At 40.6% G+C, this 19,618-nt stretch overlaps 1 protein-coding gene across 9 annotated transcripts in view; it reads left to right on the forward strand.

Moving 5' to 3' along the window:
• Positions 1–19,618, forward strand: part of DPF3 (double PHD fingers 3) — a 173,865-nt gene that overhangs the window by 89,740 nt on the left and 64,507 nt on the right. For all 9 annotated transcript variants that reach the window (XR_008208811.1, XR_008208812.1, XM_052692202.1 and 6 more), the window contains one exon: positions 807–914. Coding sequence is in view for 7 of the 9 variants with exons in the window: in XM_052692202.1 (XP_052548162.1) it covers positions 807–914 (108 nt within the window). In the remaining 2 variants the exon portion in view is untranslated. The remainder of the gene's footprint in view (positions 1–806; positions 915–19,618) is intronic.

Consider the following 19,618-nt stretch of genomic DNA (forward strand, 5'->3'; position numbering starts at 1 on the left):
CCAGCATTTCTGGATCTTGTTGGGTATCAAGAGTAACTGGGGCAGTAACTTGTCAGTGTGCTTCTGTGTTCTTAGTAGCAGTGCATTCACAGGGCCCTGCTGTGTCCTGAATACAAGAGAACAAAGCATAGCTTGAGTGTTGGCTAAGGGATGCCTATCATGAGAGCCAGGGCAGCTCAGAGGCCAGCAACACCAAATGTGAATCAATGGAGCATGCAGTAATATAAACATTACTGCTGTATTTCCTCCCTAATTCAGGATGTGGGCATGAGGAAGGTAATATCTAGAATAAAGGATCTCTTTTTAAACAAATGTCCAGAATTCAAGTGAAAATATCAAGTCCCAGTAGCCAGACCTACATGGATTTTTTGTTTGCTTTCACTCAGAAGACGTTTTCTGAGCTGGTCTGCATACCAGGGCCTTATGATTTGTGTGTCGGAACTTCATCTCTTCTCTCCCAAGGCACTTTCTCTGCCCGTGGAGGAGACATCTCCCTGTGACCCAAGAGAGGCTGAAATTCTATTTACCCTGAAGGAATCACAAATTATTTATGTGCAGCTCTGGTTTCAGTGAGCTGAGTGAAGTGTACGAGTGAGACCCAGATTCTCTGTAGGCCTGATCCCCAGAGGTGCCAAGGAGCCTCCGGAGTGCTGGATACCTTGAGTGCATAGTTCTGCATCACAGTTTGCAGGATTGAATCCTCTAACAAGAGACACTGAAAGGACAAGGGAAAAGATGCTAGAGACAGTGCTTTGTGGTTTACAGACTGAAATATGATTGTTTTATTTCTTGCCTTTAATTTTCAGGCCTGGCCCCAGGTCAGCTGTACACATACCCGGCACGTTGCTGGCGCAAAAAGAGGCGTTTGCATCCTCCTGAGGATTCCAGGCTGAAGCTGCTGGAAATTAAACCTGGTACGTATTTGTTTGCCTCTCTCTCTCCTGTGCTGCAGAGCAGCTGGTATACACGCAAACCTGGCATTTAGACCTTGGACTCCATCTTTGTCCCTCTCCATCCATTTCTCTTACTGTTTATTGCACCTTAACTCAGTTTGCTGTAACAGCAAACACTAAACTCTGTACTTAACTCATGCCTAGCAGAAATGTGGACGGCTTGTGCTAAATGAAATGAGAGCTGAATTTACCTTCCGTAGGAGTGAATCCTGGGCATCCACAAATAAGTGTATAAGGATGTGAATGATCAGTTTTTTTGCCATTTACTGCCTCAGTGTGTTATTAATACATAATCTTCCTCTGGCATCTGCCAACTAGATTTTGTGGAGACCACTGTGTGTGAAGAACGTTACACTGAAAAGATTTATCATAAAAGGACCAGGGGTGTGACCTGAAATCTATTTCCTGAAACAGGAAATAAGAATTAGCAAAGATTATTATGTGGTGAAAATTACGCCACATTTGTATATGTGTGTATACCTATGTGTGTACCTTAGTCTGTTCTTCTTTCACTGTTATTGTCCTTGGTATTCTTCCCACACAATTAAGCTGTATGAAGTGATGAATCTGGATGCTGAGCGAGTGACTGTAAAGCAGATGTGGAGGAACTGCAGCTGTCAGGAAGAAAGTAGTGTTGTGCATTCTTCCCTGCAGTTAGTAATAAAGGTTTGCTGTCTTTGGGTCAGCTGTTACGAGAAAGAGGGAGAGCACAGCTGTATGTGGTTTTTAAGAGGTGAGACACTACCAGTTTAAAAAATAGAGGAGATCTCTAAAATGTAAATTAAGAATGTTTAAAAATAAACCTATTTGACAGAAAAAAGGCGTCTGGGAACTGAGCTGTACACAGCAATATTGATAACTTTGCTTCTATGCAGTGGTGAATGAAAGGGAAGAAAGAAGCAGTAAATGGACAAGCTGTAAACCCAGTAAAATCAGAGGCAAAATTCTTGTTGACGTTGGTAGAAACAGGTGTTTGAAGACTTCAGGCTGGCAGATGCGAGCAGGCAGTTGGACAAAACGAAGAAATGTCTGCTCTGTTGGGGTGCAGACTAAGGATGAAAGCTCAGCCAATAGATAGAACTAGACCTCATAGCAAAGCCAGCCAAAAAGATCTATTGAAATCAAGTCAGGTTACTCAGATGTCAGTGAAACTGAACTTGAGGAAGAGGATGATGTTGACCCACAGAAATCTCTACTTCACTCTTTTTTGATGTTGCAAATGCTGTTGTGCCTTGGTAATTTAGTAAGGCAAAGCAGTAGTGTGGAGTTAGATTCTTCTTTGTTTGCATTATGCTTCTGTGCTGTACTCACTGAATGCCAAATTAGTGCATCCTACTTGCCACAGGGCATGAAAGGCAATTACCACAAAGTTATCAGATAAAGAGACCTCAGCATGTCTGCTTCTGTGTTGTTTTCCCTGCTATAAACATTTCTTCTGCATCTCAAGAGTGCTACTGTTGTTGCATTGCCAGTGGCAGCCAAATAAGGCAAGTTATATTGCTCTGCCATTTAAATCTATTTTCCAACCAATTTCTATCTAGTGATTAACTTTCTTTATCAGTTACACCATGAAATAATTTCAATCCATCTGTGCATATCTGGAGTAGTCTTACCAGGCAAAATGGGATTTTTCCTTTCTTGAATTTGAAAGTATATGATCTACAGAAAACATTGGAACTTAATTTAAAGGTAACTTTTGACAATTTTAGAAGAAAAGGTTTAATTTATTTGCAACATGAATTGTAGAAATGCTGTATATTTTTGAAGGGGATCACTGAGATAAAGTCTAGCACTGAACCTAGGAATCTATCTCCTGCTGACCTCTTTATTCCTCAGTTAAACAATTGGTGACCGTGTGGGGTGCAGATATGGCGATGGTGATTTATAATCCCTTAGAAGCACAGTGATGATGTAGGACATATAAAATAAATCTGGACGGAATCTCATCTAAATATTTCAGTTTCACTGTACCTTGGTCTTGGATATCCTCATCTTGACTTAGAGCTGTTCTCAGTAGTAGATCACTATTTGCTTGCTTGTGCTGGGTTAATGTGAAGTAGCTAGTTTTTAGGAGACTGTTGAGAGTTGGTTATATGTTATATAATACATGCAAGCAGTGCAATTCTACAACATCAGATTTGGGCTAAATCTTATTTTTCTTAAGTTGTACTTTTGTAAAATATTTTTACATTTAAGATTTATTTTTCAGATGCACTTTTAATAAAATTCTATTACAAAGTTATAGAAAAGAATCTTGGCTTCAGAAGTTTCTAATCCAGCAGTCAGAGGAAAAAGAAGAGGATATGAATGCTTGTTTGGGCTTTTGGAGAGGTTCATTACAGAGATGAGTTGTGTCCAGAAGTTTAAGAGTTCTAGATAATCTGGGAGATAAAAGACCTAGAATTTTTGTTTAGTAAGTCATAGCTTGTCAGCAGTTGGTCAATAGATAGCTTGAAGTATTGTCTTGCTAGTAACTTAGGAGTATAATATATAATAGTATATATTAGTATAATACTAATGATTTATTAGTAAGTACATGTAGTACTAATTCAGGGTTTATAGTTGCAATACAATTTTGCAGTGTTGGTACTTTGCAGCTATGGTATATTTGGTATTACCAAAATTTAATGAAGAAAATGTTGCAGTGTTTTCTGTTTCCCGTAGATTGTATTCCAACACAGTATCCTGCTTTTTTTGTTGTTGTTGTTGCTTTCTTTTTTGTAAAATGCAGGTGCACTGTAATATTTTTCTTGGGGTCAGTTCCTGCTTTCGTCCTAGTAGAACATGGTGCTTTTACTGTCTTTATTTGTTGCTCTTATTTGTGAAGTGTTCCATTTTAAGAATAGTTACAGCTAAAGCTGTGTATATCAGAACACTGGAATAGAGGTTGCTGATGCAGCCTTTACATGTCCATTTTCCTCTGCCACTGTATTCTATGTTAAGTGCATGGATAGCCCTAGCAAAGTAGCAGTTAACACTCTAAGCATCCTACTCCAATAGCCAATAGATATATGATAGAAATAAAGTATTGCCAAAGCTTACTTATGGTAACTGCCTCAATGACAATACAGTCAATATTATTATCAGACCTTTATGAATAACTCTAAGTATTCCTGGCATTTAATTTCACGTGAACTAGTATTTGTATTTCAGTAGCAATTCATATCATTGGAACCAAACATTATGTCTCAAGAGCAGCCAAGTTTTCATCATTGTAATGGATGTGAGGTGTTACAGAGAGCTAAAGTTATTAGGTGTTGATATGTTCATGAAACTAGGTCTCTGCCTCATTCTGTTAAACCAAGTTTGGGCAAGCCTAGCTGCCTGCAAAACTGGGCAGTGGTATTTGCATGGCATTGGAACAGTGAGAGGACTGAAAGCAGGTTGTGCTACCACACACACTCCTTACCTGGTTGTTCTCCTGCCTTTTAAGAGAGGAAGAGCAGAGCAGAGATCCTCTGTATGGTTCGTGTGGGAATGGGAGAGAGAGACTTGGACTGAGCTGCTTAGCCTGTTATCTTACAGGAAAGGGAGGAGGATTTTCAACTTTGCTACCATCACCTTGAATTGCAAGTGCCACAAAGGCAAGCAATAGAGTTCTGGCCTTTAGTAATATCAGAGCACTGGAAAGATGAGGTTTTGAAATAGAAGAAAGGTTATGCCCTGATTACACCCAAGCACCTTTGAAATCTTAATTGCTTTCTGCCCAACATGCTTAGTGGTTTTGTGGTACTGGGTGATAGCATGATTCTGTGTTGGGTCAGGTATCAACATTGTGAAACTGGTATTACCTACAGTAAACCCTGCTGACAGTTGGGTATTACACAAGATTTGCAGCTATGTAAATGACAACAGACAGGATGCCTATGGCTGCGAACTCTGGAATTTAAATTGATAGTGTCCCACTTCAGTTTTACAAGATGGCTAAATATAGATGTGTACCTACATGCACGAACACAGGACTTTAAGTGTTTCACGTGCTATGCAATTGTAGAGAATATGGCTGGAAAGTTCTCGTCTCAGTTTGTTCCTGCCCTTTGATTTTTAACTCCAAAAGGTGATAGAGAGGTCTTAGAGCTGGCAGTGTTCCCATCCATTTAGTGACTGTGGAGTACAGTTTGTGTGTGCTGCTCTCTGGTGAGACTGAGCTGTGTTAGGGTTCATCCTCTTACTTACCTCTGGGTAGCGTTCAGCTGAACTGCAGAAATAGCCAATTTTTTTTCCAGTTAACAATTCTGAAGTAGTAGAAATAAGCAAAAATATTTTTTTTGCTGTGATGGACCACGTTCAATCAAGACCAGATTTTCAGATGGCTCTTAAACAATGCCTGATCTGTTGTAGTCCGGGAAACACCTCTGTGATTATGAACAAATGAACGGATTCCTTGCAGATAAGCTACTATCTCTTCCACACATCTCAACTTACCTTGTAGAGACTGCGCTTGACGGTAGAAGGTACTGTGTTTATCGTGGGAAGTGCCAAGTGCCCTCAGCTCTTGCAGACGATGCTCAGCCTATCCGTGGAGATCAGTGCTCTTCAAGGTGGAGCACTTCACTAAGATAATGTTAAGCTGAAATTAAAAAGCACAGAGCAGAATTAGCATTACTATCATTTATACGATAGCATCTAGAGACTCAAGCAACTTGTTAGACCACTATCCTGGGGATCAGTTTGAAGTAGTCTTATACTATCTGCACACTGTAGCAGTTAATACAGTCCAAATATAAAAATATACAAAGAAAGTCCTTCTATTCTAAAATGGAGAAATAAACTGCAAAGAAAATAAATCACTTGTATGAGGATCTAAACAGAGGTTTATGGAACAGCTGTTTCCAGTAGAAACCAAGAACACAGAAATAACTCAGTTCTCCTGAGCTCCATACTCTTTCCCTTATTGACATGTCCGGTGTCCCTCAAAAACATCCGAGCCTAAAAATAGTTCAAAACACTAATGAGAATTTCCCTTTCACATTTTTTTTCAGATGGGCCAATTAATATTGACCAGCTTCACTTTCAATTTCAATGCTTTTCTACACATTTTTACTACTTCTGCAATTACTTGCTAGTTCTTGTTTACTATTGCCAGACAGCAGTATTGTTTCCCTATGAGCTCTGTATGGAAATACGCTTTTTTATCGTAAAGTTTTGCTGTTATGTAACAGGTATGGAAACTTCTCTGTGATTAAGGGATAAAATTTGTCTCTGTTTTATGGCCCCTCTTTAAAATCCATGAAGATTAACTTAGGATCAGAACTGGCAGGATAATTCTGGTGCCAAAGTAGAGTGCTTCTGTGAAATTTAGAGAAGAAATTCCTGAAAGGAACATAATATCAGAGGAACAATTGCTCTGACTTTGGACAGCTTTTTGCAGATCTGACTTTACCAAAGATACTTCTGTGGATAGCTGTTTGAGTTCTATTTTGTTTTAAAATATTACTGTTATTTACTTTCTGTAGTTTTTATAAACATTTTCTGTGATGAAATCAAAATGTAGGGCAGATGTGACACAAGCAGCCAGCAGATAGGTGCAACTTTTACAACTTTTATTCTCTGGTGCCTTGATCTAGTTTCTTCATGTAAGAGGAGTTTCACTGCCTGTTACCAGATGCTGTGTTGTCGTTTGCTGTCTTCTCTCCAAACTCTTGGGATTCAGTTGTATTTGGAAATTTGCTTTATACTCAAGTATATCTGTATATATAAGTACTTGGGCTTGCAACATTACGCTGCATATCTTTTACAGTGTACTCTTTAGTACTTTAAGATATTGTGAGTTTAGGATTTTTCTTTTTTCCTTTTCATTTAGAAATTCCTGATTACACCTGCTAGATATTTCACTGTGATAGGATTGGAGATGGGCTCTGCATGTATCTGCTTCTGTATTCAGGCAGAAGCAGGTGGTGCTGCAGGGCCAGCAGAGGGAGCAGTGAATAGTGTGCTTTTTGTAAGGACGAGGCCTGACTCTGGTCCACGTACACTGAAGTAGGTCAGGAGTCACCTCTGCAGAAATGAATGGAACTCGCTGCTTGTAAAACTAGGGTAGGAGAGTGACTGAGCCTACTGCGTGAGTCAACGTTTAACACTTTTCTTCTCTGGCAGGAATAGGTTATTTTTAACTCTTTTTTTTTTTTTTTTTGTAAATGGGATTTGATTTTTGTAGGGGGTGCCAAAGTAACAGTTCTGTGGGGTATTTATGTCAAACGTTTGGCAAAAATTAAGTGAGATGTCAAATAGCTCAATCTCAGAGACTGTAGACAGTGGTGAGGTTCATGTTTGAAGATGCTGCATAATTCATGTCAAAGAATTTTACTGTGCAATTCCCACAGCTGTCCTGGAGGTTTTGGTATAAATAGAGTGGATCTCATTTTCACCTACTCCCATCAACGTTTTTTGTACCCCATGTAGAAGTTAAAAAATACTTATTTTTGTGGCAGAGATAGTGGATAAGCATCAGTTCTCACGTGGTGTTACAGTGCGCATCTGCACAGTAGCTGTGCTGAATCCTCAGGTTGGATTAATATACCTATGTTCTTATCTCTTTGGGACAAACTGAAGATTTACATTATGATACGTATATTTTTAAATTAGGGCTAAAATAATAAACTTCAGCACGTGAGAAGGAACATTTATCAGCACTGTAGGAATCCCTCCTTAACAGCCCAGCTTTTCTTCTGATCATTTCTTTAGCAAATTGGGAATCTGTCATGAAAACAGGGTGGGGGAAATTCATTGTTTACCACCTCTAGCTTTTACTTATACCAAGGTAAATATTGATTTCTGCTGGGCCATTTTTTTTTTTTTTTTTGGCTTTCTATCCAGCAAAGTACCTGTGCATTGTCCTCGATTTATGTAGGTGTTTATTCATCAGATAAGCCTGCAGCTTACAGATGAGTTCATCAATGCCACAGATAAAAACAGTAGGCTCCAATTCTGCACTAATCTTGCCTTCAGACTGTTCACAGCAGGACATGGCACCACAGGAAAGAGCTGCTGCTCTGTGACCTTTACACACTGAGCTATGATTAAGGTTAGAAAAAATAACTTTCTGTCACCAAGACAAAACGCATCAATGTGGGGCACATAACCAGACTCTATTCCATCTCATCAACTACCCTTTAATGCTTCCAACATTTTGGACTTTTGGCAATCTGAATCTCTAGCCAGATAGTTTGCTTTCCTTTTCTCATGTGGCGCTAAGAAAACTGGAGAACCTGTCCCTTCTTGCATGTATTCACTGACATGGAGTCACAATGAGGAAGTCCTGCAATGAAATATCTTTGTCCCGTTGCCAGTCTGCATTGGAGGTGCCAATCTCCTCATTTCTTAAAGTTCTGCCACACAACCCCTTACTTATATTGCCACTACACCGTACTGTGCAAAGGGCAGTGGAATATCTCTTTAATATTTCATTTTCTCTCAGTTTTTCAGTGTTTAAAACCAAGGTCCTAAAAACATCTGTCTTATTTGTCTATTTCAGAGAAGTGCCTAACTGTTAGCTAATAAATCTTTTTAGAGAGCTTGGGAGGAATAGGGGAGATCTTTAAATAAAAAGGAATGTATGAATGTAATCTACTACTTGCCAAGCCTTTAAAGTGCCATTAATAAGCATTTTGGCCATCAGCATGTAGCCTTTCAAAGCTGCTGATGAAAGTGTACCAATGCCAGTGCAAAACCTGGGCATATGTGTACTATGATGGCCAAGACAACAAGTAATTTGGTACGCACCCATTTAAACAAATAAAGAGACTCAGTGTAGGTGAGTTGTTGAGTCAGTTTTCATAGGACTGGCTGAGCAGCTTAAACCTTAGGAAGTTATCTCAAGTTCTGTGCAGTGTAAACTCTGCTTGCTTCACTTTGGCCACTGGCAACTTAGCCTGCTGTACTCCTTATGTCACTGCCATGGTTGAGGTAACGTCCGTCTTTTCCTTTAGTTCATGTATTGTCCTTGCTGAACATTGTCATGTGTACTAAGGTACAAGCTCTTAGTCTAATTTAGCTCAGTGGGTTTAAGGATGAAATTGAATGTATATTCCCCTCAAATGGGATTTCATGATTTTGCAGGTATAAAACGGACTCATTTCTAGAAAACCAAGTAATATTCTATAAATAGTCCAGCCAAGAAAACAAAAACATCGCTGCTGCTCCATTTTGCTGTTACACTACTAGAGTTAACAGGATTAACTTTGTGTAAATAGTTTCTCTTTCAGTTGCGGGATCTGGAACAGGTCACTACAAGTATTTTATATGCACAGTTTTACTGTGAGAACTGTGTTGATTAGCTAAGACTGCTCACATGAATTACCTGCGTTTACTCTTGGTTCTGGTGTGGCTCAGCTAGTTTGCATAATTAGGAGAAAGCTGCTTGCAAAAGCCACTGGGCTTTGGAACCTCTCTGGATTTTGATCAAAAGCCTATTGAAGCCAGACCCCTCTGGCTCTAGCAGTTAGTGGTTAGGCTAAGGCAGAAGTAGCAACTAAATGAGATAAAGCAATTTTGGAAACTGTTAAATCTTTGTCTTTCTGAGTGTTGTCCCTGAGAGTGAGAACGTAGATTATACATGGTGACCCCACACAAGGCTGTTGTGAGTTCAGAAGCCTGGCAGCCACTTGAAGGTAGTTTTTCCACTGGCGTGTTTAATGTATTTGTGAAAATGGAGTTAGGTGACTTTGGAGTCAGGCTATTTTGAAAATGATTTGGGGCAACTAGATTACTGTAGCAGGCCATTAAATTGAAGGAGTCAGTTGTGCGATGAACTCAGACTCTTTGCAGTCTGACTGGTGTATGGAAAGCTTGGAGGCAGCTGAGATGGTATTGGCTTGAGATACCTGAGGCTGCTTGTGCGGGTGCTTACATGTGGCCCTATCCCCCTTTCTGTGTTATCCAGTCCATTGTTTTGTTCTTCCACTGTTCTTGGCTACTCTGTGTTTGACCCACATTGGGCTGCTGGGAAGCATCTTTGTGAAGAGGTTTTTCAGCGTGTGCTTCCTAAGCTGCCAAAGCCTCATTGTGAATGCAGTGTCTCTAGGAGACATTATTCCTGCTGGAGAGAGAAAATGCTGTGGGATTTATCCCCTTACTATGAAGTTAACATTGATGTCTCTAAGTAACCATTAGAATTATTTATTTCTGAAATAAATACTTTTTAACCTTAATAAGGGGGAATTGTAGGTGAGCTTAGGGTAAGATTATATTATTTCTTTGAGAAGAGGTGGCTTTGAAAAAGTGTGTCAGTGCTCTTTGAGCAGGTGCCGGGGGGAAAGACATGGGTTGCCAAAGCAGTCCCCTCCGGACCTGCAAAAGAAAGGGCTTTGAGGACCCTGGGGGAGGTACCTGGGGAACTACTGCTACCAGTGGTTTTGTTTCACTTGTGGCACAAATCAACTGCTCTCCATCAGAGTGGAGGGACAGTGGGAAGCTGTCCTGTGGCAAGCTTGCAGCTAGAGCTTAACCTGATCAGCTTTACCAGCAAACCTCCTGGCACTTTTCTTGCCAGTACAAATTCCTTAAAAACAATAAGCTGTGTTGGCAAAGAGACTTCTGTGAAACCTAAGAATAGTTCAGATGTGTACTGGACACAAGATCCTATGAAATGTGTATTCTCTATTGAATGTGTAGGACCTATTTTGTGCGTTTGTGTGATTAATCCATGGAGTTCTTTGGTAATCACATGAACAGGGCTTTATAGGATCATGTCCCCACAGCTTAGTCTTCTAAGATGCCAAGCTGTCTAACCCCAGATGAGAAAAGCACCTGAGTCTTTAAGAATGAGTGATCTTTAAGTAATTAGTGGGACTTGTCACATGCTTAAAATCAAATCTACATATAGAAGAATTGTTTGGACCAAACTTGCAGGTTTAGTACTGAGGATCTTGCAAGATAGAGCCCCATAAAATCACTGGGCTACTAGATTTACCACTTAAGAGAATGTGTGCACTGTTTAATGTAGGAATTACTTAAACATTATAGAATGTCAGTGCATTCAAAATATGACTTTTAAAAAAGGTTTCTTCAATTTTATTGTTCTCCTGGCATATAGCAAATTAAATTGTTTTATAGTTTGAAATATTATAAAAATTCTAGCAGGTGAAGTTTTTCTGGTGCATATAGAAAGTGAAGAGCAATAAATATTAATATAAAGTCTAGTGTGAGATCTTACAACCCAAGACTTACAGATTTGCTGAGAGTAGAACGAAGATTGCGGTGGTGTCCTCTCCCTCATCCCTGCACCTTCCACCACCTTCCCTGGTGGATGTTTTGTCTGTTATTCCCATTCTCTGGGGTAAACATTTTGCACCCTTGCAGTTGTCAAGGTATTAAGCATGTTTTTAGTGGACTTCAAATCATTTCTGTATTCCCTGTGTTTTGTATTTGATTTCCTAATAAACTACAGATATTTTATGCTTTAGAATTCAGACATCACTGGCATTTGCCATGAAGTCCATTCTCAATAATAAACACCTTGGTGGAGAGAGAGGGTTGATGCAATGCACGTTTGGAGAGGAATAAAGTGCAGAACAGATACATATGGCTTTTCTATGTGACGTCTTCCAGACCAGAGATCTCACTTAGGGTGCACTTGGAGCATGATTTCCCCTTAAACTGACAAGATGATTTAGGGCCACGATCTTAGCAGCTGTAGGTGTATACAGTTCCATTAAAGTCTATAGTGAGTGACAATTTACATCAGCTAGAGCTGTGGTTCTTGATGTAGGAGAAAAGATGAAAACTTCTCTTATGATGGACTTCTGAATGTGTGTAATTACCCTCGGGAAGTACGGGATAGATTTCTTAGGAACACATATGGCCATGATTAAGAACCTATGCATGTCCTGCAAAGCTGTAGAGAAAATTCTTTTATTGTTGGCCTAAAGTAAAAAGCATTGCATGAAGGAATAAAACACAAATTTTCAAAACTGTAGCATGCAGTTAGTACTAAGCTACATTGAAGCACTAAACAAGTGGCTCATTTCTTTGTATTTTTAAGAGATGCTGAATGTCTTTACATTGTCATGATTTGCTTAGTGAAATGTCTGTGAATGATGGTTACAGATATATGCTATTCTGACAGAGTGAAGTTCATAGCTGTAAGAATTTCTGCAGTGATGTTTTGTTTGTAAATGATGCTGTGGGTACATCTGCCATGTAATGTTCAGTGCCTAAGTGAGATAGCAGCATGGCAGGAGAACTGGAAATGCAGAGGCTGTATCTGTGAGCAATGCTATAGACCAATACAGTATCAGCAAACAAAGATACTATTAACTAAATAGAAAGAGTCGGGATTAAGCGCCTTGTGCCTCTGAAGCTGCTATACTAGGGATGGCACTATAAATATACTTACAGCATATTCTTCTGGGGAGCTTTCTTTTAACGTCTGAACGGGGGAAAAAAAAATAGCCTTTTGCTGAAGATAAAGCCTCGAGTACATCTGAACTCTCAGCAAGTGCTACAGATGGAACCAGAGTGCATCCAACTTTTTTGTTTTGCCTTTCAATCCTGAATCTTAATTAGTTCCCTACTGCTTTAGTACATGCACAACATTCTAATAGTCATAAGGACCTACTCCAATCCACGTTGCCGTTTCCACAATTCACTCTTTCATACCAGCAGTCCCCTCCCCTACCCCCCATTTTAGGAATAGTGTAAAGAAAACTAAATAGCCAAGCGTGTAGCTGTAGATTGATGAGGTTGTCACACCATTCTCTTCACCATTTTCTTCCACCCTGCACTGTTCTCTAATAGATGGATGATTGCTGGGGGGGAGAGTTAGCAAATCCCACAGCCAGATGTTCAGGGATGGACAGAGCGACCTTCTCCAGGAACCCAAAGGAGTATAACTGTGTCCTTCTGAGGGAGAAGGACACTCAGATGCCTCCGGCTGCCTGTGTTTATCTCTCTTTTCAAAAGGAGCACGAATGGGCTCAGCATGGCTGCAAGGATGGATGTTTCTCAGAGCATCGGGGAAATGACCAGTCATCCGTCTCTTCGCTGTGGAGTCTGCCTGCAGCCATCAATCTTGTAGCCCAGCACGGCAGCTCCTCTGGCTTAGTTTGGCTCAATGTTAGATGAACAAAGGGAAAGGAAAGCTGAGCAGAGGAAAGGAGAGGAGAGAAACTATTCTCTATTTCGCTTTATTTTCCCTTGATATGGCTCTCTCACCTTCTCCCCCATTATCATCTATTCTTGCTGTATTTTGTAAGCTGTGGAAAATGGCCAAGAATGTGTGTTTTTAGGATCTAGGAGCTTACAGCATTTTTTTTGTTAGCAGAATAGAGAAAGGAGAGAAATATTTGAAAAAGGATAATTCAAGGCCCAGAGCCTTCATTTTTCAGAGTTTTCTGTGATGGTTTTCAGAACAAGATGCCATAGCTTAGCTAGCTTAGCTGCAGTAGGCAAGGACAAGGAACACAATAGCTTTCCTCCATCTTATTTTCTTCCCTTGCCCTTCCTGATTCCTTCCTCAATGCCCTTTTAGTGTTTCAGATGTGTGCTTCATCTCTTCACTCCTGTTCTGTTCAAAAAGCAATTGGAAGAGCCACATTAAGGGGCTATTTTGGAAAACAGTATGTACCCCAGTATACGCCCAAGAGCCGTGCTGGCAGCTCATGTCAGCAAACACTAGTTCACTTGAGCCTAGCCTGCCTGTTACAGCAATGCTGGGGCTGCATAAGCTTTGCACAAGCTGCCTAAGCTTATCCAGCACCTGTCGTTCATGCTGTGAAACTAGAGGTCATTACAGTATCTTCATTGCAGTTGATAGACAACTTGTCACAATAAAAAATTCAGATATGTCTGCTTATAAACTTAGCATTGAATCAACTGACTCTAGTACTGAACTTGGATGGGACGCTTTTTCCTGAAATCCTCAGCTGTGATCTACTTTGAACCAGTCTGAAAAGAAAGAGGTATTTGAATTCACTGCCTGTGCTGGATTCCTAGAGCTAAGGTCTGTTTTTTTTTTCCCCACGATGGTCTGTAACATGGTTGCTTACCTTGTGGTCCCCTAAAATTCCTGCCTCTGGATATCATAACAGAATGTATTTAGCTTACTTTATAGAAGGCTTATTTAGAGATAGCATCACTCCTGTTAGCACCACCCAATGTGGTATGATTGACGTATTTAATAAATGTGTGATTATATTTACTTCTAATTTTCCTCACTAACCTCAATGACTTAAGCATCAGGTCTGAAAGAGCTCAGCTCCCCTGCAGAACTGTTGTAGGAGATTTCTCTCTCCTACTTATATTGTAGGCAAAGAATTGAGATCTTCCAGGCGTGCTCAAAGCTTATTAGGAGATTCAAGGCCCAATGAAGCACTAAGAGCAAGCAAGGGAACTCTGCAAAAGCAGATATTGGACGCAGAGATGTGTCTGAGGAGTCTTTACCTGCTTCCGACCCAAATATGCCATCTGGAGTGAACAGGCTTATGCCAAGATGGGGGAAATTTATACCATCCTGGATTTAAAAGACTGCTTTGCAGTTTGTTTTTTCCCCTTTTTTTTTTTTTTTAACTTTTTTTCCCCTTTTTATTCTAAACGAAAGGCATAAACTCTCAAGAAGGACATTTATTTAGTGAAAACCAGTTTTTCCTCCCCCAATCCTTGCTTACGTAGGCCTTATAAGTGGGCACAAGAACTTTGTGAGTGGGGATATTCAGAGAAATCCCATATTCAGAGAAATCCCGCAGCCTATCTTTCTTATTTTCTGTACAAATCAGATGGCATCGTTTTCTAACTTGTGAATTTAATTGTACTCCTTTCAAATGAATGGTCAGATTTTCTGCTGCTACTCATTTTGCCTGCCTGCAGTTTTTGAAAAAGACAAATCTTGTTCATGCTGTCACGAGACAGCCTACCCCAGATGGCACATTTGTGTCTCGGGATGCCCTCTGGCTGGCCTTTTGGCAGGCATTCCAGTGGCTCTGAAGGTCACCTTGTTTACACCTTGCCTTTTCCCCCTCCCTATTCAGAGTCTTGCTGAGCCTGCAGGCTGGGCTTCACCATCTGCATTTTCTCTGGTGCCATTAATCTTCCTGTTTACCATTCTGTTATTAATTCTAGAGTTCACCTTTTTGTCTAAACGTTTTATAGGCCTCTTGGAATTCCTTGCCTTTTTTGTGGCAACAGATCTGAGCATTGCAGTAGATTATTTGCTTTGTTCTTTTCCATTTTTGAAGGGATCCCTACTAGAATCTCATGCTATTTTTCTATTGCAAGCCTTCCTTCTTGTAGTAACATTTCTCAGTTATATATCTTGATCTGTCAGATGCATCTAACTGTATGAGTAAATATTGTCCTCATTCTTTGGAAACCATGAATTGGCCACTGAGTGGAAGTAGTTCAGTGTTTTTCTTTCTCTTAGAAAGAGCAAGTGTTTAAACCTGGTTTTGTGAGAACCTGCGAGAACACCTTGCCTTTTTGGTGTATTTTATTTGTATGTCTGAATGCCTATGAATATTAAAGAAGTCTACCAAATCCTAGAGGGTAGATGAAAACTGTCTCTTCTTGACAGATAACAGTAACACAGAGGGTACCTTTGTTAGAGAATGGCTGGAGATCACGTAGGATAACAGCTGTTAATAAGGGTATCGTCTAAGATTGTTGTTTTTTTCCTATTCCTTGCTAAAATAATTGGTCAGTTTGCTGTAGCCTTTCTGTTTTTCAGCAGTGTTTATGCAGTTTTGGCACTTAGTGAGCTGTGGGTGCTGAACGAGCTCTGCTGGCACAAATGTAGTACCAGGGCCAGGATACTTGTAGTCTAGCTGAGCGGCACTAATAAACCCTGCTGCATCCATGCTGATGCCTTCAAGCTTCTTGAATGTCTCTGCCTGCTCCCTAGCACTTTGGGCTTTGGAAGGGCCTCATTAACTGAGCTGCAGCATCCCATGAGCATATGGACTCAGGTAGAGCTGAGCTCTGCACTCCGGCAAATAACCTCCTGCAATCCCAAGTAGGAGAAATTGCAGTGCAGGCTCCCAGGAATATTGCAGGACTCAGATTGACTTTGGCAGGTTTATCAGCTCTGGCTTAATGCCGGCTCTGCTAGGCCCAGTCTGAATTAATTGGGATGCGTGTGCACTGCAGTTGGGAGATAACTGCATTACAGAGATTTATCTGCTACTAAAGGTATCCTCTCCACCATCCTTGATAAGGAAGAGGAGACGCTATGCAAAATGTCACAGAATTTGTAGCAAGGTTAAGGTATGGCTGTTTTTATGTATGGTTTATGTATGAGGCTAGATTCAGTGCCGTCACGTACCGAAATAGTACTGTTGGTTGCAGCAGAGGCCCACTCCCTGTTAGTAACTGCAGGCTGTGCACTGTGGGAGTGACTGATAGCTGTCTTGGTAGTGAACAATAAACGGGTTCTGGTTCTTCTGATGGGTCAAAAGGCCAAAGACCCATCCATCTGTGTGAGTCTACCTATACAACTACTTGCAGATAGGTTGACCAAGTTGTTCAGTTACACCAAAGAGGCCATAAGCAGTATGAAAGGGTGGTGCAAAGCCTGGAAGGATAGGTTGCATGCTCAGGAACTTTCTCGAGATTGCAGCAGTTATCCAGCCACTGTCACCTGATACTATCTACATTGCTTGCTTGTTGTCATTCTGCTGAAGTCCTGGCTTTGTCTGAGTCCATCTAGAGCACAAACACAAGAGCAGCCGTGAACAGAAGTGAGTGTTATAATAATGTTACCAAAAGGAGATATTCTTTTATGGTTTGAACCTTGAGGGGTAGTTATTTGATCCAGCATTTAGTCTGATATTGTAATTTGGCAGTCTTTGAAAAGCAGGTACAGTATATTAAATGTGACAATGATTTATATGTTTTCTGAGAAATAAATCTGTAAAGAACTTCTAAGAGACAACCAACAAGAGGGCTGTTTTTTATTTTATTGTGAGGCTTTATAGAGGCATTCCAGTCTGCCAAGGAAATACAGCTGCTTGTAAAGTCCACATTTTGATGATGGGTTAAACTAAACAATATTTAACCTTATGTTTGAGGGCCTCTGCTCTTTTTTGCAGTTTTATTTCTCCCTCCTGTTGTGTTGAAGTGCCCTAAGGCATATTTTAGCTAGGGATTGATAGAGTTTTTCCATTGGAACCTGATTTTAAAATTCAAAGCTATCCTCTGATTTTTCTGCAGTTTATGGTCAGGCTGAAGAAAGTGTTTGGTCTCCTTATATCGTATTTTCTTCTGTCTTCTTCCACCTCTTTTCTTTCTGTCCCTGCCCCATTCCCCCAACCTTACCATGTCAGCAGCAGCTTTGAAGTAAGAGGTGCTATGGATTTTTCGTTTTCCCAGTGTTCCCTAGGTTACACCACAGTAATCTCTAAAATTCACAACAAGTGTTAATAAGATTCATTTTGAAGCAGTATAGAATCTCATGGTTTCAGTATGTTTCACCATGTGGGTACAGAGATGAGCTCTGAGCTCTGCCCCTAAAGAGAATTTTCAGTTAATGGAGGATAGTCCTCCAAACTATTTTTTCCACTCCAAATGACTGATGTATGAGAAAACAGATACTTGTTTTCAAGTAGTCTTGCTTCTAACCCATGTTTATTTTTCTACTTGACCTGATTCTCGTTCTCACCCTGGCACTGTTTGTCTTGTGATTGCAACAGCACACGTGAGATTTGAAGGTGGAGTTGGAGGGAGAGTTGAAAGGGCTAAGGGAGCAGCCTTACAATCTCTAGACCAGTATCTGTCTTGGATTAAAAAGAAAGCAAATTTGATGTTTGCAAGTATCTAGGGGCATTTGTTTGGCTTTAGAGACCCATCATGAGACTCTGTGTCAGCAGCAGTCTAGTTTTAGTAAAGGCTGGAGTGGCTGAAGGTCCTGTGGGTCGTGGTTGGAGAGGACTGGAAGTGTAGAGCTAACAGTGGAAAGTTTGCTACAGATGGGTGTAGTGATGCTGGGAGAACAGGCTGAGATGGCAATGATTGTGAAACGCCAGGATTAGAGCATAAAGGCACTGGCATTTAGCATTTGCCCCTGGGCTAGCAGGTGATGGTGCAGTGAAAGTAGAGTTTTGGAGATCTGTAGGAGGAATGGAGATCAGTACTGTGCTGTGCTGGCAGAGGCATGCTTAAGGGCAGCGCTTGCAGAGCCCTATCTTTAGTGTATACCTAGTTCTGGTCACTGCTTTCAAAGCATCCATTCCAAGGACAGCAACAAATCACTGTACTGGCCAAGCAAGCAAACAAACATGCTGAGGAGAGTCTGATAGTGCCCGTACAGAAAAGCTGCAAAATCCAGCTATTCAATGTAAGCATTGTCTCCTCATTCTCTCTTAAGGGATTCCGTCCTCCCTGCCCCCACCCTTTGCACTCTAACGCTGTATTTGTGCCTCGGAGATGTGGAGATGAACATATGATGGATGGATGGATGCTGCTAGTCTGGGTTTTTCACCACCATTTCCCCTGGGGCACTCTGTCTGCTGGCAGAGAGCACCATCCCAAAAGATGGTATCTTTTGCAAACTCGACAGCTAACAGACAGCTTCTCTCTCTGCATATTTCCCAAAAGAAGAGCAGGCTTAATCTGGTTTTTATATGGCATATTTCATTATAATCTTTTTGACTTCCCATGTTCCCACTACACCATCATAAATAAAATGCTGGGGGTGGGAACAGCGGAGATGCTGAGGCTTCACACTCTTATGACACTGATAGATTCTCATTTTAAACTGTCATGGGATTTAATTGCTTGCTGAGCCACTGCGCTGCACTTTCAAACACATCCTGCCACATCCTCTTAATGAGCTTAGTGGCTGCATTTGCTCAGCAGTAGTTCTGTTTGCTGTGAATTAGGTGGTTTTTTAGACCACCTATGTGATTTTAAAGAGCCAGTGGTTCTTAAGGTAATATCTTTGGATTTATCCATCTTAAACAGCACTTCACGGACTCCTAATATATTGTTTCCTCTGGCACTTTTTATGTTCCAAAAAAACAGCACCAAGAAACAAACACACGAAAAAATCTATGTGCAAAGTCAGTGTTTGTCTAAGAGGGTTTTTGGAAGCCGGATTGCTTTGGTTTGCATAGTAGCTGTCTCTGGCATGATAGATCATGCTGGAACTCACCCAATAAGTATCTCTGTTCCCAATTAGAACTGGAAATGGAGCTGCTTAGGAGTGCACAGAGATGATGGCTTGGGTGGCAGCTGCTACTGTGGAGATGGAAATGATCCATTGTAAAACAAATACGTTATGCTGTATAGAAAAAGGAATGATTGTTTTTAATTTATTTTTCAAAGAGACACTGAGAAGTTGCTTACCTCTAATGCATCTTAAACCAAATGTGACATGTGTCATGTACTGCTAGTTTGGTGAATCAGAACTTGAAAAAGCCCACCATTTTGTAGGATTTTGTAGGATTTGTGGAAATGTGATTCTTTTGGACATGGCATCTCCATAGAAAACAGATATTGGAATGGTGCTGGCATGGGTGCTTGCTGATATTCTACCATTGCAGACTATTGATCTTGATAAATAGAGAGGTTGTTGCACTGGGCTGGTAAGCAAAAATGACCATGTTAATTTAATCACCATGGAAAGGACTCTGCCAAGTTAAGAAACATACATTTTAATTATCGGTAGACATGCATATTTGCATTGTGCTATATGCACATTTAGCTGTGACACCAATAATACCTTGGTTTATTTAAAC

This window comes from Tympanuchus pallidicinctus, unplaced genomic scaffold (assembly GCF_026119805.1).
Source record: "Tympanuchus pallidicinctus isolate F22 unplaced genomic scaffold, pur_lepc_1.0 scaffold3, whole genome shotgun sequence".
NCBI lineage: Eukaryota > Metazoa > Chordata > Aves > Galliformes > Phasianidae > Tympanuchus > Tympanuchus pallidicinctus.